Source organism: Phyllobates terribilis, unplaced genomic scaffold (genome assembly GCF_046119375.1).
Source record: "Phyllobates terribilis strain yellow unplaced genomic scaffold, ASM4611937v1 Scaffold_8__6_contigs__length_399053987, whole genome shotgun sequence".
Classification (NCBI taxonomy): Eukaryota; Metazoa; Chordata; class Amphibia; order Anura; family Dendrobatidae; genus Phyllobates; species Phyllobates terribilis.
Genome location: NW_027362768.1, coordinates 294981059 through 295005033, shown reverse-complemented (window position 1 = coordinate 295005033; position 23975 = coordinate 294981059). Strand labels below are relative to the sequence as shown.

Sequence of the window (23975 nt, the reverse complement as noted above, 5' to 3'; positions counted from 1 at the left end):
CCTTTTTTGATGTCTTCAAAAAGGCTGCTGAGTTTTAGTCGAAATACAAGTGCAACTAAGTCCGGCCTGTGTTCAACTTGCTGCCAGGGTTGTAGATTTTCTGTAATTTCCGGCCATTTAGGATTACAGGTCATTGTTAAAAAAATGTCAGGTCTTCCATACTTTGTTACTATTGCCATTGCATCTTGATAACGCTGTTGCATGTTGCGGGGGCTACCTTCAAAGGACGACGGGAGAATTACTGTTTTTCCAATTGGAATTCCTTTTTGAATGGATTGTTTTTGCAAATGTTCTTGAAGAACGCAGTAGTCTTCAACTTTAAGTTGTTTTTGATTTCTTCATATGAAATTGAGCCGATTTGCTTCAATTTTAACGTATGCGTCTACTAAGTACTGTTGTGTCAGTTTCCCACCGTTTAAAATAGGATTGAAGTATTTTCGCACAGACAGAAGAAAACTGTAGTACTGTAGTTGTGTAATTCTTCTTGAAGTTCCTTGCTGGTGTAGGTTTTCATGCCACCCTTGATCACCGCTTGGAAAGAATAGCGGATACAGAAGAGCATCAAGGTTGCTGTGCAAAATGCTAATCCGTTGTGTTTTAGGAACGAAAGGGTTGTTTTTGTCTGGCTTAAGATGGACTAATATATCTCTTTGAAAAGGAGGATCTCCATCATCGTTTTGAAAAACAACTGCGACCTCACTTACACGTGGTTTGTTGTAACATCGGGGATCTTGTTGACGTTCTTGTTTAATGACCATGATAATAGAAGGCATTTCCGTCCCATTTTGTATAGCTCTCTGTTCCTCCTCAGCTTCAACGTCTTTTAGCATGCGATATGTGGCAGCAAATGGGCTGATTGTTTGTAAATGTACGGCAATTAGGTTCATCAGTTCTGCATTACACTTTTCATTTTCTTTTTGGTTCATCCTTTGTTCTGTAGCCTCATTTGGATCAAAGATGTATAATTGTGCAAATGTTGGTGGTTGTCCTAGTTCTGGGTGAAGTGTTCCAGTACAGTGGTAGATCTGGCCATGAATTTTAAAACAATACGGTCCGAATCCAGGGGGTGGTGCAATGTTGGCACCAAATGAAGCAAACGCATGAGAACTGTTGATACTTCTGATATTTTCCATAAAATTTCTACTGTGTTCATGCGTTCCTTTCATCAACTGCTCAAACAGATCTGAGTAGTGACATCTTGGTAGCATCACTTTTCCTTTTAGACAGCATTGAGTAAACTGATTGTCAGATGGTTTTTCCTCGATAAAATTCATAGATTCGCATTTTGAACAAACTACATTCATCTTCCCACAGTAGTGTTGAATAATTATAGTTTCATTGTCTGTTACGTAACGTGCAAGTTGTTGAATGTTCTGCTGGGTTTGCCTTAGTTGGTAGAGCATTCTTTTTTGATAAATTTGTCGATCGTGTTGTTCTCGGTTTGTCCTGGATTCTGGAGATTCATTCAGACGACATTGTCTATGGGATTCTGCATCGAGTTCGTGTCTAGCCGCAGTGTGTTGCGGTGTTTTCCGTTCCCGACGTTGTCTGTGAGATTCCGCATCCTGTGCTTGTCTGGCGGCAGTGTCTTGTGGTGTCTCCTGTTTCCGACGTTGCCTGTGAGATTCCGCATCCTGGGCTTGTCTGGCGACAGTGTGTTGTGTTGTCTCCTGTTGCCGACGTTGTCTGTGAGATTCCGCATCCTGTGCTTGTCTGGCGGCAGTGTGTGGTGTTGTCTCCTGCTTCCGAAATTTTCTGTGAGCTTCCGCATCCTGGGCTTGTCTGCTGGCAGTGTGTTGTGGTGTCTCCTGTTCCCGGCGTTTTTGGTGAGATTCCGCCTCCTGGGCTTGTCTGGCGGCAGTGTGTTGCGGTGTGTCCTGCGCCCGTTGTTTCTTGCGATATTCTGCATCCTTGGCTTGTCTGACGGCAGTGTGTTGCGATGTCTCCTGTTCCCGGCTTTTTTGTTGAGATTCTGCATCGTGGGCTTGTCTGGCGGCAGTGTGTTGCGGTGTCTCCAGTTTCCGGCATTTTTGGTGAGATTCCGCATCCTGGGCTTGTCTGGCGGCAGTGTGTTGCGGTGTCTCCTGTTCCCGGCGTTTTTGGTGAGATTCCACCTCCTGGGCTTGTCTGGCGGCAGTGTGTTGCGGTGTGTCCTGCGCCCGTTGTTTCTTGCGATATTCTGCATCCTTGGCTTGTCTGACGGCAGTGTGTTGCGATGTCTCCTGTTCCCGGCGTTTTTGTTGAGATTCTGCATTGTGGGCTTGTCTGGCGGCAGTGTGTTGCGGTGTCTCCAGTTTCCGGCGTTTTTGGTGAGATTCCGCATCCTGGGCTTGTCTGGCGGCAGTGTGTTGCGGTGTCTCCAGTTTCTGGCGTTTTTGGTGAGATTCCGCATCCTGGGCTTGTCTGGCGGCAGTGTGTTGCGGTGTCTCCTGTTCCCGGCGTTTTTGGTGAGCTTCCGCATCCTGGGCTTGTCTGGCGGCAGTGTGTTTCGGTGTCTCCTGTTCCCGGCGATTTTTTGGAGCTTCCGCATCCTGGGCTTGTCTTGCGGCAGTGTGTTGCGGTGTCTCCTGTTCCCGCCGTTTTTGTTGAGATTCGGCATCCTGGGCTTGTCTGGCGGCAGTGTGTTGCGGTGTCTCCTGTTCCCGGCATTTTTTGTGAGATTCGGCATCCTGAGCTTGTCTGGCGGCAGTGTGTTGCGGTGTCTCCTGTTCCCGGCGTTTTTGTTGAGCTTCCGCATCCTGGGCTTGTCTTGCGGCAGTTTGTTGCGGTGTCTCCTGTTCCCGGCGTTTTTGGTGAGTTTCCGCATCCTGAGCTTGTCTGGCGGCAGTGTGTTGCGGTGTCTCCTGTTCCCGGCGTTTTTGGTGATATTCGGCATCCTGGGCTTGTCTGGCGGCAGTGTGTTGCGGTGTCTCCTGTTCCCGGCGTTTTTTGTGAGATTCCGCATCCTGCGTTTGTCTGGCGGCAGTGTGTTGCGGTATCTCCTGTTCCCGACGTTTTTTGTGAGCTTCCGCATCCTGACCTTGTCTGGCGGCAGTATGTTGTGGTGTCTGTTGCTCTCGACGTTGTCGTTTTCTTGCTGCTTCTGCTGCTTTTCTGTCTTCCTCCGTGGCGTATTTTCGCTTACGACCCATTATAAAACAGGAAGCGTAAAGAAGTATCTCTTCAGCGTGCTGTCACTGGCAGAACGTGTTCAGTAAACCTGACAGAAGTCCCTCGCACAGTGTGACAGAAGTCCCTTGCACAGTGTGACTGAAGTCCCTCGCACAGTGTGACTGAAGTCCCTCGCACAGTGTGACTGAAGTCCCTCGCACAGTGTGACAGGAGTCCCTCGCACAGTGTGACAGAGAAAACCTGCTCAGTACGTTATGAGCATTTTGTGAGTCACATGACCACATGGGCGGAGTTAGCCGTGCTATCTCACATACGTGGCGTAGATATTTGAAATGTTGCAGTAATTGGCCGGAGAGCGTGTTTAAATTTGGCGCGGAAATCTGTGATTGGTCGCGGGCGGCGTCCGTGACCAATCATAGAAGCAGGTTTTAAATGTCGCACGCCATGTTACTAAGCAGCGGACAGTGTGTTTGAATTCAGCGTTCAAATCTCTGATTGGTCGCGCCCTCCCAACGCGGCCAATCAGCATATCGTATTGGTGAGGACCGGGGAGCGGCTGCCTGTGCGGCTACTTCCGCTCCGAGAAGCCGGGACATGAGCGGGCGCTTGCAGCAGAAGTATCCGGACCCGCAACGCCACTCCCCAGTCCTCCCTTCACACCCTAGCATCTGATGTCCCCACAGTATCAGCATGGTGTTCCAAAGATCCGGACATTTGTGTTAAAAATCGCTAATTGGTCGCAGGCGCTGCCCGCGACCAATCACCGATTTGGGCGCCAAATTTAAATATCGGCAGCGACCAATCACGGATCTTGGCTCCACATTTAAAAACCGCTGTGCAGATTGGGCGCCGACGCTGGGCGCCACTAATCACCGATTTTGGCGCCACATTTAAATATCGTCCGCGACCAATCAGTACAGCGGTGTTGAAATGTGGAGCCAAGATCGGTGATTGGTCGCGGCCGATATTTAAATTTGGCGCCCAAATCAGTGATTGGTCGCGGGCAGCGCCTGCGACCAATTAGCGATTTTTAACACAAATGTCCGGACCTTGTAACACCATGCGGATACTATGGGGACATCAGCGGCTAGGGTGTGAAGGGAGGACCGGGGAGCGGCGTTGCGTGTCGGGATACTTCTGCTGCGAGCGGCCGCTCATGTCCCTGGTTCTCGCAGCAGAAGTATCTGCACAGGCAGCGCCGCTCCCCAGTCCTCCCTTCACACCCTAGCCGCTGATGTCCCCACAGTATCCGCATGGTGTTACAAAGGTCCGGACATTGTGTTAAAAATCGCTGATTGGTCGCTGGCGCTGCCCGCGACCAATCACCGATTTGGGTGCCAAATTTAAATATCGGCCGTGACCAATCACCGATCTTGGCTCCAGATTTAAACACCGCTGTGCTGATTGGTCGCGGCCGATATTTAAATTTGGCGCCCAAATCGGTGATTGGTCGCGGGCAGCGCCTGCAACCAATCAGCGATTTTTAACACAAATGTCCGGATCTTTGTAACACCATGCGGATACTGTGGGGACATCAGCGGACAGGGTGTGAAGAGAGGACCGGGGAACGGCGCTGCGGATCGGGATACTTCTGCTGCGAGCAGTCGCTCATCTCCCGGCTTCTCTGAGTGGAAGTATCCGCACAGGCAGCGGCGCTCCCCGGTCCTCACTAATACGATTCCGCTCCCCGCTCCTCACCAATACGATTCGCTGATTGGTCGCGTGCTTAGAGCGCGACCAATCAGTGATCTTGGCGCTAAAGTTAAACACCGCTCTGCTGATTGGTCGCGGCAGCAGCCCGCGACCAATCACCGATTTTGGCGCCACATTTAAATAGCGTCCGCGACCAATCAGTACAGCGGTGTTGAAATGTGGAGCCAAGATCGGTGATTGGTCGCGGCCGATATTTAAATTTGGCGCCCAAATCGGTGATTGGTCGCGGGCAGCGCCTGCGACCAATTAGCGATTTTTAACACAAATGTCCAGACCTTGTAACACCATGCGGATACTATGGGGACATCAGCGGCTAGGGTGTGAAGGGAGGACCGGGGAGCGGCGTTGCGTGTCGGGATACTTCTGCTGCGAGCGCCCGCTCATGTCCTGGGTTCTCGCAGCGGAAGTATCCGCACAGGCAGCGCCGCTGACATCCATGCGGCTAGGGCGTGAAGGGAGGACCGGGAAGCGGCGCTGCGGGTCCAGTTGGTCGCGGCCGCTATTTAAATGTGCCGCACAAATCGTTGATTGGTCGCGGACTTGGCCCGCGACCAATCACTGATCTTGCGGCCAAAGTTAAACACTACTGTGCTGATTGGTCGCGGACGCCGCTCCCCGGTCCTCCCTTCACACCCTAGCCGCTGATGTCCCCATAGTATCCGCATGGTGTTACAAGGTCCGGACATTTGTGCTAAAAATCTCTAATTGGTCGCAGGCGCTGCCCGCGACCAATCACTGATTTGGGCATCAAATTTAAATATCGTCCGCGACCAATCACCGATCTTGGCTCCACATTTAAACACCGCTGTGCTGATTGTTCGCGGCCGATATTTAAATGTGGCGCCCAAATCCGTGATTGGTCGCAGGCAGCGTCGGCGACCAATCAGCACAGCGGTGTTTAAGTTTTGCGCTAAGATCAGTGATTGGTCGGGTCCGAAGACCGCGACCAATCATCGAATCGTCTTGGTGAGGACCGGGGAGCGGCGCTGCCTGTGCGGGTACTTACGCTGCGAGAACCCGGGACATAGCGGGAGCTCGCAGCAGAAGTATCCCGACCCGCAGCGCCGCTCCCCGGTCCTCCCTTCCGCATGGAGGTCAGCGGCGCAGGCGGTCCTTCCGCTGATACCGGCCGGGAGATGAGAGCCTCGCGCCGCTCATCTCCCGGCTGCATCTCCGTCCCGCAGATGGGTCCGGCGGTCGGGTTCCTTCTGCTGTTGCCGGCCGGGAGATGAGCGCCTCGCGGCGCTCATCTCCCGGCTGCATCGCCGCTCAGCTCCGTCCCGCAGATGAGCCGCTAACGGCCGCCATCTTTTTTCAGAAATCCCGCGGCGCTGATTGGCCGCTGCCGGACCAATGAGCGACGCGGGATTTCCTGGACAGACAGACAGACAGACAGACGGGATAAGACAATTATATATATAGATTTAGTATTGATAAGCATTTTCACGTTTTATCACAGGTGACCCCAAGCAGGACCTGGCATATGAACGCCAGTATGAGCAGCAAACCTATCAGGTCATCCCTGAAGTGATAAAGAACTTTATTCAGTACTTCCACAACACAGTGTCTGACCTGATAGATCAGAAGGTGTACGAGCTGCAGGCCAGCCGAGTGTCCAGCGATGTCATCGACCAGAAGGTGTACGAGATACAAGATACAGTATCTATGAGAACAGGTAAAGAGGTTCTGCAGCATGGAGGTTCATATGACAGTGTGATCAGTTTTTTGCAGCTGCTACTCTCATGACTGACTCGACCATTGTTATTTCTCACTGACTTACTGCTTTCTTCTCATTGCAGCTGGACAAAGTTAACTGAACGTTTCTTCAAGAATTCCCCATGGCCTGAAGCAGAAGCAATCGCTCCGCAAGTTGGGAATGGTAGGTGTGGGCATTTACGTTACTGATGGCTGTATGACTTGGGGAAGGTGCACATGACATCTCTTATTCGCCGGTGTACCTGCTAAGTTATCAAAGGCTAAGACTGTGCAGGAAAATTACGGCGGTGTTTTTCCCAAAGCGTCTTCATTGGCATTTTTGCACCAGTTTTACTGTCGGCTTTTTTTTTTTCTGTCTTTTTAATAGCTAGCAGCTTCCAAGCAGAAGCCACCCAAATATTGAACGTGCGTCCACATCCCGGTTTTCAAACTTGCAGTGGTTAAAAGAATTAACAGAAGTTTTAACATTGCTGTGCATTTTTTTATAGTGCTTCTTTAGGCCGAATCTGTCTGAAAGACGTTGTGTGCCCATACCCTCATGAGTTATTATTTGCACCCTTTTTTTTAGGCTGAGATGCTTTTGCAGTCAAAAGAGTCAATTATATTTAGTGCAATAGAAAAGGAAGCAGTTTTCCATTTTAGAAAAATAAATGCTGACCACTTCTTACTTGCTAATGCTACTTTATCCACGTTTGTTCTTGTGGTTTTGATAACTGTTTCTCTTTTTTTCTGACTTTGTTAGAAATCTAAAACAACCATCTAAACTTAATGTGTGGGTGTTTATACCCAGTTCCCTTCTCTTTCAGATGGGGTGTTCTTAATCCTCTATAAGGAGCTATATTACAGACACATCTACGCCAAAGTTAGCGCAAGTATTCGTTCTGCAGCTTTAATTTGGACACCGGTGCATAAGTTGTATTTGGGGGGATGCAATAACACTGATTCTTGCCCTTTCTTTAGGGAGGACCCACATTGGAGCAGCGTTTTGAATCTTACTACAACTACTGCAATCTCTTCAACTACATTTTGAGTAAGTTTGACTGTTAGGCCACATTCACACGTTGAGTATTTGGTCAGTATATCATATCAGTATCTGTAAGCCAAAACCAGGAGTGGGTGATAAATCTATTTAGTACCGTAATCCAAACTAGCTTCTAATATGCTTGCACTAAAAATTCCTTAACGTCCCCTAACTTCACTATCTAACTGCTATTGGATTTTTTTTCTCTACTTGCTTTTTGATGACGCTATGTGCATGCTGGGATACTGAAATGAAGCTTCTGTAGCGTCGGCGTCCCTGCCTCCTGCTAGGCAGGGACGCTGTTCCCCTCACCTCTCCGCTCCGTGCCCGGCATCTTCCTCCCGCTCTGCTAGCAGTGCGCGCTCCTTCCCGGCCACGGTGCTTAGGGCGCGTGCGCGCGCGCTCCCCCTCTCTTAAAGGGGCCGCGCGCGCCGTCCTAAGGAGTCCCCGGCCAATGGCCGGAGGACTTCACCATATATAAGGCACCTCCTCCAAAATGGAGGTGCCCGAGCAATGTTGTAGCACAGTTCATCGCTCTGCTTCAGCCCTCAGGTCCCGTTTCCAGTTACCTGCCAGTTTCCTGCCAGTTTCCTGTCTGATACCTGCCTGTCTCGTGTCAACCTGCTTCTATTCCTGCGGTCCGACAGTCTGCCTACCAGCCCTGCCAGTCTGTCTATGGATCCGTCTGCCCGCTCACCTGGGAGCGCACATCTGCTACCTGCCTGCTAGCCTACCTGGAGGCTCAGCCGTCACGTGCTGTGATCACCAGCCTGTCCAGAGACTCTTGCCCGCTCACCTGGGAGCGCTCACCTGCTACCTGTCTGCTAGCCTACCTGGAGGCTCCGCCGTCACGTGCTGTGACCACCTGCCTGTCAGAGACTGTCCCGGTCACTTGCCGTGACCACCTGCCCGTTTACCCAGAGACTGTCCCGGTCACTTGCCGTGACCACCTGCCCGTTTACCCAGAGACTGTCCCTGTCACTTGCTGTGACTACCTGCCCGTCTTCCCTGGGCGCCACCCGCTTCCTTACAAGGGCCGTCCCCTTGTATAGTTGCTCAGAGGTTCCGCCTCCCAGACCCGTTACAGTTTGCTCGGGCCATGGAACCCGGTGGCACCCAAGCTCCCTCGCTCTCGGACCTATGTCATGAACTGTCCCGTCAGAGGTCCCAACAGGAGTCCATCCTGGGTCACCTGCGGAATGTCAACTCTCGCCTGGACACTCTGTCTGCTCCACCAGCAACCACCGCTAGCGTCATGACTCGCAACCCGGCAGCGCCGCTGCCCACCAATACCATGGTATACTGCCCCGGACCCCGGCTTTCTGCACCTCCTCGCTTCGGAGGCGACCCCGCTCAAGCTCGGGGCTTCATAAACCAGTGCACCCTGCACTTTGAACTCCTGTCCCACCAGTTTATCTCCGACCGGGCCAAAGTTGCCTTCATCATGTCTCATCTCATGGGGGAGGCACTGGCTTGGCTAAATCCTCTATGGGAGAGAGGAGACCTCCTGGTGTCCGACCTGCCAGCCTTTCTCACGGCTTTCCGGAAAGTCTTCGACGAACCCGGACGGAAGACCTCATCCGCATCGTCTCTGCTACGCCTCCGTCAAGGAGATCTCACCGTGGGCCAATATGCCATACGGTTCCGTACCCTTGCTTCGGAGCTGGCCTGGGATAACGACGCTCTGGTGTCTGTCTTCTGGGAGGGTCTGTCCGGCCGTATTAAAGATGAACTCGCCGGTCGGGACATTCCTACCACTCTCGACGACTTGATAACACTTGCCACCCGGATTGACATCCGGTTCCAGGAGCGCGCCAAAGAGGTCACCCGTGAGAGGAGGTTTCCACGTCTAGCCCCTACTTTCCAGAAACCCGTCACTCCCTCCGTTACTCCCCAGGCACACTCACCTGAGCCTATGCAGGTCGACTAGACCAAGATGGTCAAAACCCGTCAAGACTCACGTCGTGCCGAGGGGAGCTGCTTCTACTGTGGCAGTAAGGAGCACCGGATCCGTTCCTGCCCTGAGAGATCGGGAAACGCCTGTGTCTAGGGTCGCTCAGAGAGGTCGCCCTAGACAAAAGTAAACCCTCTCCATCCCTGATGCTGTCAGTCTCTATCACCTGCGGAGAGAACCGCTATTTCGAACTGGCTCAACTTGACTCAGGAGCTGCTGGTAATCTCATCTCTCAATCCCTGGTAGAGAGGTACCGCATTCCTACCAAACCTCTGGCCGTACCTTTATCTGTCGCCGCCGTGGATGGGGGCCTCTTACCACATCCCATCCAACTCATCACAGAATCCATAACTCTGCAGGTGGGAATGCTGCATTCTGAGAGCATCTCCTTTCATGTTCTACCTGGACTCTCTCACGCACTCTTGCTGGGTATACCTTGGCTCCAGAAACATGCACCCTTGCTTGACTGGCAGACCGGAGAAGTCCTTCGCTGGGGACAGGACTGCCATAAGACTTGTCTAGTTCCCGTTCATCCTGCTCGTCCTTCTCCTACCCCAGTCAATCTACCCGGTCTACCGGTTCCCTATTGGTCTTATGCGGATGTCTTCAATAAAAAAGAAGCAGAGACATTACCCCCTCATAGACCATATGACTGTCCAATCGACCTGATACCCGGCTCTACTCCTCCCCGTGGGCGTATCTACCCCTTGTCCGCAGCAGAGACCCGGTCCATGTCTGAATATATTGAGGAGAATCTGGCCCGGGGATTTATCCGGAAATCTACCTCCCCAGCGGGAGCAGGCTTCTTCTTCGTCAAAAAGAAGGACGGCTCACTCCGTCCATGTATAGATTATAGAGGCCTTAACCAGATTACAGTGAAGAATAAATACCCCCTCCCGTTCATTCCTGAATTATTTGACCGCCTGAGGGGGGCTAGAATCTTCACCAAACTGGACCTCCGTGGGGCGTATAACCTGGTTCGTATCCGTCAGGGGGATGAATGGAAGACGGCATTCAACACCCGGGACGGCCACTATGAATATCTGGTAATGCCCTTTGGTCTCTGTAACGCTCCCGCCGTCTTTCAAGAGTTGGTCAATGACATCTTCCGGGACCTTCTCTACTCCTGCGTAGTGGTGTACCTGGACGACATCTTGGTCTTCTCTCCGGATCTCCAGACTCACCGGAGGGATGTTCGTCAGGTCCTGCTCAGGCTCAGGCAGAACCACCTCTACGCTAAATATGAGAAGTGCCTCTTTGAGCAGACCTCACTTCCGTTTTTGGGCTACATAATTTCTCAGACCGGCCTACGAATGGATCCTGAGAAACTGTCTGCCATCGAGAAGTGGCCTCGACCAGAGGAGTTGAAGGCTATTCAGCGGTTCCTGGGCTTCGCCAACTATTACCGCCTCTTTATACCGCACTTCTCTTCCCGGACTGCCCCAATTTCCGCGCTCACCCGTAAGGGCACTAATCCCAGAGAATGGCCGCCCGCAGCAGAGGAAGCCTTTCTTTCCTTAAAACAGGCTTTCTCTTCCGCCCCGGTGCTGCATCGCCCGGACGGCAACAAGCAGTTCTTCCTGGAAGTTGACGCCTCCTCCTCTGGAGCCGGAGCGGTACTTACCCAAAAATCGTCTTCCGGGAGAATGGTAACTTGCGGCTTCTTCTCCAAACTCTTCTCCTCTTCTGAGCGCAACTATTCTATTGGAGACCGAGAGTTATTGGCCATTAAGCTGGCTTTGGAGGAGTGGCGTTACCTACTCGAGGGGGCTCTTCACCCGGTAATAATTTACACTGACCACAAGAACTTGGCTTACCTCCAGAGTGCCCAGAGACTTAACCCGCGCCAAGCCCGGTGGTCCTTGTTTTTTGCTCGCTTTGATTTTGTTCTTCATTTTCGCCCGGCTGACAAAAACATCAAAGCGGACGCCTTGTCCCGATCCTTTCTGGTGTCTGATCTCGAGGAGGAACCTAAACATATCATCGATCCCGCCAGAGTAATGCAGGTGGCTCCCGTGAGTCTAAATCGTCTCCCTCCCGGTAAGACGTTCGTCACTGTACCTGATCGGGAGAAGATCCTACACTGGGGTCACTCGTCTAAACTAGCTGGCCACGCCGGTCAGAAAAAGACCCTCCAGCTTATTACCCGGGACTACTGGTGGCCTACCCTGCACAAGGACGTAATAGACTTTGTTTCTGCCTGTGTGTCCTGCGCCCACAACAAGGTTCCGAGACACCTGCCAGCCGGTCGCCTCCTTCCGCTTCCTGTACCTGCGGCCCCCTGGCAGCATATAGCTATGGACTTCATAACAGATCTCTCTGTCTCTGCCGGTTGTACAGTCATTTGGGTGGTCGCTGACCGCTTTTCCAAAATGGCCCATTTCATTCCCCTGCCAGGCCTCCCGTCTGCACCCGAGCTGGCTAAAGACTTTATCCGCCACATCTTCCGTCTTCATGGCCTGCCCCTCCACATCGTGTCGGATCGTGGGGTTCAGTTCACCTCACGCTTCTGGAGAGCCACATGTAAACTGCTAGACGTCACCCTGGACTTCTCCTCCGCTTACCATCCACAGTCCAATGGTCAAGTGGAGCGGATCAATCAGAACCTGACTAGTTACCTCCGGCACTTCGTTAATGCCCACCATTCAGACTGGGTGGATCTCCTACCATGGGCCGAATTCTCTTACAACAATCACGAGAGCGAATCTTCCTCCAAATCCCCGTTTTTTGTAGTCTTCGGTCAGCATCCTCGGATCCCATTTCCCGTCTCCACCTCGGTGGATAATCCGGCTGCGGAATCTCTCGTTAGCGAATTTTCCTCCATTTGGGAGAATACCCGATCCGCACTCCTTCAGTCGTCCGAGCGGATGAAAAAACACGCTGACAAAAAACGCCTGGATCCTCCACAATTCCGTCCTGGAGATAAAGTCTGGCTCTCGTCCAAGTATGTCCGGCTCAAGATTCCCTCCTACAAGTTAGGGCCTCGGTTCATCGGCCCACTGGAGGTTATCAATCAGATCATCCCGGTGGCCTATAAATTGTAACTCCCGGCCAACCTGCGGATCCCTAACTCCTTCCATGTATCTCTCCTCAAACCCGTGGTACTTAACTCTTTTTCCAAGTCTACAGGTACGCCCCCTGCTCCGGTTTCTGCTGAAGACGAGTTTGAGGTAGAGAACATTCTGGCCACCAAAAGGGTAAGAGGAAAGACCTTTTTTCTAGTAGATTGGAAGGGGTTTGGTCCTGAGGAGAGAACGTGAGAGCCCCGGGAGAACATCCATGCCCCTCTCATCCTTGCTAAATTTCTCTCTGGCCTAAAAAAGGGGGGGCCTAAAGGGGGGGTACTGTAGCGTCGGCGTCCCTGCCTCCTGCTAGGCAGGGATGCTGTTCCCCTCACCTCTCCGCTCCGTGCCCGGCGTCTTCCTCCCGCTCTGCTAGCAGTGCGCGCTCCTTCCCGGCCACGGTGCTTAGGGCGCGCGCGCTCCCCCTCTCTTAAAGGGGCCGCGCGCGCCGTCCTAAGGAGTCCCCGGCCAATGGCCGGAGGACTTCACCATATATAAGGCACCTCCTCCAAAATGGAGGTGCCCGAGCAATGTTGTAGCACAGTTCATCGCTCTGCTTCAGCCCTCAGGTCCCGTTTCCAGTTTCCTGCCAGTTTCCTGCCAGTTTCCTGTCTGATACCTGCCTGTCTCGTGTCAACCTGCTTCTATTCCTGCGGTCCGACAGTCTGCCTACCAGCCCTGCCAGTCTGTCTATGGATCCGTCTGCCCGCTCAACTGGGAGCGCACATCTGCTACCTGCCTGCTAGCCTACCTGGAGGCTCCGCCGTCACGTGCTGTGACCACCAGCCTGTCCAGAGACTCTTGCCCGCTCACCTGGGAGCGCTCACCTGCTACCTGTCTGCTAGCCTACCTGGAGGCTCCGCCGTCACGTGCTGTGACCACCTGCCTGTCCAGTGACTCTTGCCCGCTCACCTGGGAGCGCTCATCTGCTACCTGCCTGTTAGCCTACCTGGAGGCCCTGCCGTCACGTGCTGTGACCACCCGCCTGTCAGAGACTGTCCCGGTCACTTGCCGTGACCACCTGCCCGTTTACCCAGAGACTGTCCCGGTCACTTGCCGTGACCACCTGCCCGTTTACCCAGAGACTGTCCCTGTCACTTGCTGTGACTACCTGCCCGTCTTCCCTGGGCGCCACCTGCTTCCTTACAAGGGCCGCCCCCTTGTATAGTTGCTCAGAGGTTCCGCCTCCCAGACCCGTTACAGCTTCATTAGGGGGAGAGGCTGCCACAGCCCCTGCTTCCTCCCTGAACTGAAGCTTCATCAGTGACGCTTATTTCAGGGGCTGGGCTAGTCCCTGATCTCTGTGTCACTTGTGGGGACGGTGCTGTTCTCTGCACGCCGCCGGGTATTCTGACAGTGCACTCTCCTCTGTGGTGTTGGCTCATTATTACTGATCTGAGCTGACAACACAGAGCACATGCTATGACTGCACATTGCACAATGACAGCGTGCACGGACTAGCCCATGCCCTGAAATGGACATCACTGATGACTCTTGGTTGCAGGGAGGGGGGCTGCGACTGCAGCAGTGACCGCAGCCTCTACCCTCTTATGACTCTTTGTTTGAGTATCTCATCATGCACTGGGATTCTCACACGAAGCGTCAGCGCATGGGAAGTAGGGAAAAAAGATGTAATAGCAGTTAGTGTAGTTAGGGGACAGTAGGGAATTTTTAATGTAAGCCTAATTGAAATGGGTTTAAATTACAGCAATAGATAGGGAGTTAGATGAAAATTTCTTTGGCCTTCGGTCTACCTCTTTTAAAGGTGTTTTCACACAAAAATTTACGTATCGACAGGTGAGATCAGTGGGGGGGGTATAACCACAGCAAACCCCCTCCCACCCACTGAAGACACAAAGCTAATCCTGTGTGCTGAGTGTGGATAGATCAGTAGTGCACATGCATGATCACATATGGCAGTAATGGACATGCATGTGAATCCTGTGACTATATGATCATTGTTTGTGCGATAACCCCTCTAAGAATGACATGACAGTTTTGTCTGTGGCTTGTGTTGTGTTGCTGGTGCGATATTATTTGCATTGACACTGATGACTTCCTTGTAGATGCTGATGGTCCTGCGCCCTTGGAGCTGCCTAACCAGTGGCTGTGGGATATTTTTGATGAATTCATTTACCAGGTACAGATATTTTCCTGTAGTCTTTCTCCCGCTGCGCTCTCTCACGCGTCTCTCTTTGAACATGCAGACCTAATATTTTCACTCTTGGTTAAATCTGTCTATTTCTGCACTATGCAGTTTCAGTCATTCAGCCAGTATCGGTGTAAGACCGCAAAGAAATCAGAAGAAGAAATTGAATTCCTGCGTTCCAACCCCAAGATCTGGAACGTTCACAGCGTCCTTAATGTGTTACATTCTCTAATGGATAAATCCAACATTAACCGGCAGCTGGAGATTTACACCAGTGGAGGTGAGGGATAGAGCTGTACTTGATGCTTGGTGTCTTTGGCTCATGTTCCTGTCGTGTTCTCGACACAGAATCTGTCTGGGTTTTTATGCCACTGACAGTTGTTTATTTTTATCAATGGTGATGTCCAGGCTCGGTGCTCAATTTTGCAGCCATTCTATGTGACTGCAGACTTGTGAATCCTCTCAGTGCCCACTGTCAGGATCTACAGCGGGCTTGTGAATGCAAGTATGCAATTTGCATATTTCCAGTCACATTCCAACTAGACATGTCCGGCCTCCCTCAATTGACTTGAATTAAGCCAGGCCACACACATCTAGTCGGTACGTGACCACATTATGCAAATTGCATTCACGAGCCCGCTCGCTTCGTGCACCAGAATCCAGCGCGCACTCTGCAGATTCACAAATCTGCAGTCACGTAGTGACTGCACAGTTGCACTCCAAGTCTGGATAATTAATTTAAGTGAGGTACCTGCCCATTTATTCTAGGAAACCTTTAATTCTTTCTGTACATTGTCTGCTAGATCTCTACAAATATTTAGTAATTAGAAGCAGGGCTGTGGAGTTGATAAGCCAAAGCTCCGACTCCTCAATTTCCATGACACCGACTCCACGATTCTGACTCCCTCATACATGGCTCATGTTTAAGTGATAAATTTACAGCAGCACAGATTCATCTCAGCTAAAAGTCTAGACCCTTAGATCAGGAATAGGTCAGACATTTATAGGACATTTCATAACTTTCCCAAATCTTTATGAAAAAATATTCCCCACAAACTGCATTGAACTACTGTACCCAATTTATTATATAGTTTAGGAGTCTGAGTCGGTCCATTTTATTCCGACTCCACCAAAATGAACACCGACTCCATGACTCCGACTGCACAGCCCTGATTAGAAGTACTCATTTACTTTTGCTTAATTGCTCTTCAGTGGATCTAAATATGTCAGATGACTCTCTGCACTCGGTTGACGTTCCTTCATAGAGGAGAAATATCAGTGTAATGAATGTCCCCTTGTTAACTCACTTTTAAGCCCCACTAACTAGCAGTATTTGATGGTCTGCTGTAGTACATAGTTACTTATGCAATACATAGCATAGTTTTAGTTTCTTTTTATAAATCCTCTTTCTCTCTTCCCCAGGTGACCCTGAAAGTGTAGCTGGAGAATACGGCAGACATTCCCTATACAAGATGCTTGGATACTTCAGCTTGGTTGGACTGCTTCGTCTGCACTCGCTTCTTGGAGATTATTATCAGGCTATTAAAGTGTTGGAAAACATTGAGCTCAATAAGAAGGTACCATCTACCATTAATATTAATAAGCACGTACAACTATTGGTTGCTGCGATGGTAAAGCAGAAGTCTGGTTTGGCACCAAACCAGTTGTTACCTATGAATGTGGAAGTATCTTCGATCATAGATGAGATCATAGACCTGCCCAAAGCTGGAATGGGCTACAAAACCATAAGTAAGATGCTGGGTGAGAAGGAGACAACTGTTGGTGCAATAGTAAGAAAATGGAAGAAATACAAAATGACTGTCAATCGACATTGATCTGGGGCACCATGCAAAATCTCACCTCGTGGGGTATCCTTGATCATGAGGAAGATGAGAGATCAGCCTAAAACTACACGGGGGGGAAGTTGTTAATGATCTCAAGGCAGCTGGGACCACAGTCACCAAGAAACCCATTGGTAGCACATTACGCCTTAAAGGTTTAAAATCCTGCAGTGCCCACAAGGTCCCCCCTGCTCAAGAAGGCACATGTGCAGGCCCGTCTGAAGTTTGCCAATGAAGACCTGGATGATTCTGTGAGTTATTGGGAGAAGGTGCTGTGGTCAGATGAGACCAAAATTTAACTTTTTGGCATTAACTCAACTCGCCGTGTTTGGAGGAAGAGAAATGCTGCCTATGACCCAAAGAATATCGTCCCCACTGTCAATCATGGAGGTGGAAACATTATGTTTTCGGGGTGTTTCTCTGCTAAGGGCACAGGACTACTTCACCGCATCAATGGGAGAATGGATGGATAACCCTTCTAATGGCTGCCAAGAACTTTTGGGACATCTGGATAAGAGAACTACTGCAGGTCTTGCTCGAACTTAGATTTCTGTTATCTGTACTGTCAACCATGTAATAATTTATTACTACTATTCAGTTGTTCTGGAAATATAGTGTATGTCTGATCTTCTGCTTGCAGAGTATGTACTTCCGAGTGCCGGAGTGTCAGGTGACCACGTACTATTATGTTGGCTTTGCCTACCTTATGATGCGAAGATATCAGGATGCCATTCGTGTGTTCGCTAACATCTTGCTATATATCCAGAGAACCAAGAGTATGTTCCAGAGAACCACATACAAGTATGAAATGGTAAGCCCCTTATGTGTTCTGCCATCTCTTACATTTTTATTATCACATTATAAATGATCGCTGGATTTACAAACCTTGTATTCCTTCTGCACAGATTAACAAGCAGAATGAGCAGATGTATGCACTGCTGGCCATCGCCCTCACCATGTACCCCATGGGCATTGATGAGAGTATTCACACTCAGCTGAGAGAGAAATATGGGGACAAAATGTTACGTATGCAGAAAGGGTAAGGAAGTCTTAAGCTGCATGACCGTGTTTTTTATGGTGGGCGTCTGTTCTCCTTAAATCTATTGGAGTCTCTGTATTATTGATTCTGATTCCAAATAGCTAAAATATATATATATATTTTCCTCTTTTTTGCATTGCAATTTGGAAATATTTGCTCAATTATTTTTTGGGGTTGCAGAATATTACGCATCTGCAAAAAGCCCTCTATATGGACAGGTACAGCAGGGCCTCAGTTTTCTAACCATAAATATGGCATATCACTAGGGCTCCCATCTAAAGCTAGAATAAAAAGGTCATGGGCAATTTGGCATTTTCTCTCTTATAGCCCCTAGATCAGCATGGAATAGGGCAGAGAAAAAATACATGGTGGTTGCTGGGCTTGACCTAGGTTTTGCATTAGTGTAAATGAAGGTAGGTTTATTCCGCCACCCCCCTAGTGACGTGGTGCTGGGATAACGCTTGACATTCATAAATGGGAACATTTTCCATTTAAATGTCCAGGCTGGATTATTGGTGCTTCATAACCCATGCCACAAGCAAAGGAAAATAAACGGCCTTTCAGTGCAGGCAAAACAAAGTAAACTGTTCCAACACAGTCACTTTAGAGACAGTCCAGGACACACAGGCTGGATAGCATCCAGTATACCGGCTCAGACTGGAGACATCACACAGGAGGTCTTCTCAGTTCCAGACACAGACCACTTGTCAAACAGACTCTATTTTATTATGTGAAGCACACCCAGAGGTGGGGTATGTGGGCAGCCAGACCCACCCGTCTCTCAGGCTGCCCGTAAAACCTGCCCCAGATGCACCCAACAAGCCTCTTAGTACTATGTGTCCGTTAGCTTCCTTACAGTATTAATGTGGAGTTACAAGGAAAAGGCAGGCTGGTCAGCACTCCATATGGTTCTTCCTCTGGTCAAGGAAATGCATATCAAACCAAATAGGATCCCGGCACTCACATGTGAAATAATTAGCCATTTATTGTTGTCTCAACATACAAGTCATCAGCCCCTTCTGGGCTTTTTTCAATTGAAAAAAAAAATTAGCCGTTTATTGTTAAAACTAATTATTTCACGTGTGAGTGCCGGGATCCTACTTGGTTTGATTTAATATGGATTTGTTCCTACTTTGCAGCTATAACGGTTCCACTCTTCTGGGAAGGCTTACTGCAATATTTAGCCGGTATTTCTGTGTGAATTTTTGCTCATTCATCCTGAAAAGCATTTGTAAGATCAGATACTTATGCTGGCGAGAGGGCCTGAATCTCAATCTCCTTTCTACATCATCCCAGAGGTGTTCTATGTATTTGAGGTCGGGGCTCTGTGCAGTCCAGTTAATTTATTTCACACCAAACTCTCCCAAACATGCTTTTATGGACATTGCTTTCTGCACTGGGCACAGTCATTAGGAACAGAAAAGGGCCATCCCCCCAAACTGTTAACACAAGGAGCTACAATCATACAAAATGCTGTGGTATGCTGAAGTATTATTATTTCTCTTCACTGGAATGAAGGGCCCAAGGCCGACCCCTGAAAAACAACTTTATAACGTTATCCCTCTTTTACCAATGTTACAGCTGAATCAGTGTAGTCAGTCAGGTAACGTTTTCCTGGCCACTCACCACCGCAGCGTTCTCTGCTCAACCAAAGCGTTTGTTGTGACCTGTGTCCTTATACACACAGCAATCTAACTGATGACGTCTAGGCCATGCAATGACCTTCTTTATTTTGGATTGCCTGCACACAATAAAATTATCTTCTGTCATCAATTACCTGAGTGCCAAGTTTTCTCCAAGACATGTTAGTAAAGGCAGATGGTGTGGCGAGAGGCGGGATTTTATAACCTGTTGCAATGGGACTAAATGATAAACCTGTATTTCATACTTTTGTCCATACAGTTTGGTTTTCATTTATAACATTTTAAAATAAAAATTACAGCTTTCTTCTGGGGAAACCTTTTCCAGTTCCCCCTTGGAATTTCCTATAAGTGAAAAACGCCATTAAACTTGTGATTAGAGTAGATGGCTCAGTATACATTTCAGATAGAAATGTGTCCGAGGGTTTGGATGATCTACAACATTTGGGTATGTAATACAAGTAAATATTCTGCGTTTTTGTAATTTCTGACCACGTGTAAATTTTCTTCTACTCATCAGCGATGCACAGATTTATGAAGAGCTCTTTAATTACGCCTGCCCCAAGTTCCTGTCACCAGTGGTCCCTAACTATGATAATGTTCACCCCAACTCTCACAAAGAACCTTATCTTCAGCAACTTAAAGTCTTTCTGGATGAAGTCCAGCAGCAGGCACAGCTGTCCACCATCCGCAGGTGCGTCTCCATTCTGGAACTGGTGTAAGATGCCACATCGCGCCTCTGCACGCAGCAGTATGCTGAATTATCCTGAATGTCCTGCTTATAGTATCCAATGAGCCCATGTTGTACCAATGCAGGATCATACGCAGGCACAATAATATATATTGTTTATTTTTTGCAAAGCAAGAGTCAGCAAGACCTAAACGGCAAAGTGCTTGATCATATGTCGTCCTGGGGACATTCCTTCGAGCGGAGAATGTTGGGGTAGAAAGATGTCCAGAGATCTCACATAATTGAGTTTTCACCATGTTTGCTTTTTTTTTTTCCCTCCCAGTTTCCTGAAGTTATATACCACTATGCCCGTGGCCAAGCTGGCAGGATTCTTGGATTTACCAGAACAGGAATTTCGCATTCAGCTTCTCGTTTTCAAGCATAAGATGAAGAACCTCGTGTGGACTAGCGGCATTTCTGCACTGGAGGGAGAATTTCAGTCCGCATCAGAAGTGGACTTCTACATAGATAAGGTACAGTATTCAGCTGTGTGATTTTCCAAGTTTTACACATTTAATAATACATTGGATGGCATTCTGGTTTTTGTCTTATCCGCATAGTTGTTGTCGTTCATATATTATGTGTAACTGACCTTCTTCAACTTATTTTGATTCCATTCTCCTTTAGGACATGATTCACATTGCAGATACCAAAGTCGCCTGACGCTACAGAGACTTCTTTATACGACAGATACACAAGTTTGAAGAGGTGAGGGTTTGCTATAATTATAAGGGCTCATGTTCTAGCGCTGTAAAGCAGTAAGGCGGTTCCGCTCACTGCTGTATCTGGAGGCGAGTGGGGCCGTTGATGTCACACCTTCAGATATCTTACAGCTTGTGGGCATCTGTGGCAGATATCATTCTCCTCTCCTCACTTGCCTGCACAAGCTGAAATTCATCTCTGATGCCAACTGGAATTATTTCACTAGAATGGACATACAGGTAGTCCACATAAGGTTATTAGTTAGAATGGGACAGGTGCCCAATACCTGCCGCTCAGGCACGCCAGTCAGATATCTGCTCACCTACCGATACGGAAGTGAGCCGAACAAGATTACCCCTTTAAATCAAAGAAAAAAAAAGCTCTAAATTTGACTCCTGTGACCATGCTTTCTTTAGATTTAGCGTTCTTTTTAAAGGTAACCTGTCAAGTATGATACTTCTATTAACTTGCAGATATAGGTTTAATCTGCAGGTTAATAGCGTTATGAAGGTGCCCAGCCGTTGTACTGAAAGTGCTGCACTCGGGAGAAAATGAACTTTATTTCTCCGTGGAGCCGCTGGCTTTCCGTCAAGCCTGGAGCAATTACAGTCCCTGCTCACAGCACTGAGAGCAGCCGCTGTAAGCATGGACCGGCACTGACTGACAGCAGGCTCTGCGATTCATCAGTGACAGCTGTCAGTCAAAATGCTGCGTCGTGGTGACAGGTTCACAGTGCTGTGAGAGGTAACTGAAGCCATGCTAGCAAGCTGGTATGACTGAAAGCCGGCTGCTCCCGGGAGAAATAAAGTTAATTTTCTCCTGGGTGCAGCATTTTCAGTACTGCTGCCGGGCACCCTCATAAAGCTATTGCAGGTTAATAGCGTTATCTGACCTGACAGGTTCCCTTTAATCTTATGATTAATAGGTTAATTGTTATGTAGCTGTATTCGGAGATTTAAGCTCTTCTGGTTTCAGGTGCAAATGTGTATAGTATATTATTGGAGTCTAATAATTGGAAATTATATAATTGTACTTTTTCATTTACTGCCAAGGTTCATTAAGGATTTTTTACTAGAGATATGCACAGATCCAAAAACTTAGACAAGAATGCCATATTGGACTAGTTTAATGCACGTTAAAGAGTGCAGGTGAGGCCTCTAAAGCCTCTTCAGTACGTCTGTATTATGTGACTGAAACTTAGATTTCTGTTTTACAGCTAAACAAAACTTTGCAGAAGATGAGCCAGAAACCTTGAAAGCAGTTCAAGTAGACAAGATATTTATAAGGACTGAAGGTCAACCTACATCTCCCCACACATTGCTGGCGCTATCAAGTGGACTTAAATGTTTTAATAAAAAATCTAAAAACTTTCAAAACCAGTTTACAGAGTAAATGTTTTTCTGCCTTTAGCCATGTTTTCTGCACCACGTAGTTTGTGTAGGCACGCTAATCTTAGGTAATCTAATCCTTTTTTTTTTTTAAACAATGTGTTTATTGAATTTTGCACAAAAATCAGAACATACAATCTATAGGGCCAACATATGCCCAAAACTGTGCCCCAACCTCTGGGCTTACAAAATGTACAAAATGAACAGTATAAAAATAAAATAAAAGGAAAATACATATCCATAAAAGAAAAAAAATGGATTAATTACATTAAACTCCCCATATATTAGATGGTTGTGAGAAATAATTTATATCCGTAAGTGCTGTGAATGTCGCATGGCTCATATTTCTCTATCGCTTCATTGGGGGACACAGGACCATGGGTGTATGCTGCTGTCGCTAGGAGGTTGACACTATGCAAAAAAATGAAAATGGCCCCTCCTCCGCAGTATACACCCGCCTACAGGCACCAAGCTCACTGTGAGCTGTGAATGTCGCATGGCTCATATTATACGTTCCCCATGTATAAACAATGGGCTGTTTAACCAAGGTTCCCATATTTTATCAGTTTTCTTCTTTGCCTTGAGTGTGTGTGCCAGAGCCCTTTCATATTGACAGTTCGTGTTTAGTCTGGTCACTATCTCCCCCACCGTAGGGATGCCCATTCCTTTCCATTTAGCCGCGATAGCTGATCTAACTGCGATCAGAATATGTGACAAAATTCCTCTAATTTCCCAGGGGACATCCATTAATCCTATATGAAGTATTCCCATACTAGGTGTTATCTCCAGGTGAGTCCCCAGTACATCCCATATCAAATTATCCAATGCCCCCCATAGTGATTGAAGTTTTGGACAAAACCATCACATGTGGCCCAACGAGCCTTCCCCATTGCATCCTCTCCAACATAAAGATGATGATTCAGACCCGAAGTGTACCATCTGTGCCGGGTAGTAGTACCACCTCATGTGCGTCTTTTTAAGCTGCTCTAGGTGGTTTAAACACGACGAAACTCGCTGGACCTCATCCAAACCATCCCGTCAGTCCTGAGGGTCCGTCGAAATTCTTAGATCCTGTTCCCAACGAGTCATATACGTCAATTTATCGTCCAGATCTGGGTCGTTTAGAGCCCTATAAAGTATAGAAACCCCCTTAGAACCGGTCTTAGAGTGGAGAAAATAACCCATAGCTCTTTTATCCTTAGGTAGAATAAAAAAGGGGGATGTCTGTGTAGAGTGAAGTAAATGCCTTATTTGGCAATACTGGTAAACCAAGGGCCATAGGTCCGGGAATCTCATAACTAGTTTATCAAAAGGAATTATTACATTGTCCTCCAACAGGTCTGCTAGCGATTGAACTCCAGCTGTCACCCAACGTTGAAGGTTAATATATGGAATATGATATTCTAGAGCTCGTAAAGAGATCTCAGTCCTGGGGAGTAACAGCAGTTTGGATGCCAAATTCCTCCAACAATGCATAGTAGCCTCCGATGTTGGTAACACGGCGACCATAGTGCTTTGCTTCACTACTTCTGTCTCCAATATCAATCTGGTAGAATGGTTTCGGGCAAGTAAGTACTCTATTTGCAACCATTTGTGGCCACTGTCCATGTTCCACCAGTCCCTGATTCCCGTCAAGACCGCCGCTGTATAGTAAGGCTATGAGATTGGGCATGCCCATCCCTCCCATGTCATATGGATAATACAAAAGTCTACCAGACACCCTCGGTCTCCTATTGTCCCAAACGTAATTATTAGCCAGTCTTTGAAGGGTATTTATGATTTTAGAAGGGATTTTAATTGGGATACACCTAAAATAGTATAACATTTTTGGAAGGACCTTCATTTTAAAAATATTTATCCTGGCTATCGACGATGCAACAACGTTTTGTAATACCGCCAGCTCCTCCCG

The 23975-nt window shown here is 48.5% G+C and overlaps 2 protein-coding genes across 3 annotated transcripts in view; one reads left to right on the top strand and one right to left on the bottom strand.

The window, feature by feature from the left end:
- Positions 1-23975, bottom strand: part of LOC141157337 (ankyrin repeat domain-containing protein 54-like) — a 174399-nt gene that overhangs the window by 119248 nt on the left and 31176 nt on the right. The window lies entirely within an intron of this gene.
- On the top strand, positions 7507-22018 carry LOC141156531 (eukaryotic translation initiation factor 3 subunit L-like). The gene is made up of 10 exons (XM_073642733.1): positions 7507-7570; positions 14644-14717; positions 14835-15006; positions 16149-16303; positions 17208-17378; positions 17473-17606; positions 19767-19940; positions 20260-20449; positions 20604-20684; positions 21895-22018. The coding sequence occupies exons 3-9, from the start codon at positions 14958-14960 to the stop codon at positions 20637-20639; spliced, it is 909 nt and encodes a 302-aa protein (XP_073498834.1). The 5' UTR covers positions 7507-7570; positions 14644-14717; positions 14835-14957; the 3' UTR covers positions 20640-20684; positions 21895-22018.

Excerpts from the sequence above, each read along its gene's own strand:
- LOC141156531 (XM_073642733.1), top strand. The coding sequence starts at position 14,958 with ATGGATAAATCCAACATTAACCGGCAGCTGGAGATTTACACCAGTGGA. Across the intron at positions 15,007-16,148 it reads GGAGATTTACACCAGTGGAG|GTGACCCTGAAAGTGTAGCT; the intron begins GTGAGGGATAGA and ends TCTCTTCCCCAG. Across the intron at positions 20,450-20,603 it reads TGGACTTCTACATAGATAAG|GACATGATTCACATTGCAGA; the intron begins GTACAGTATTCA and ends ATTCTCCTTTAG.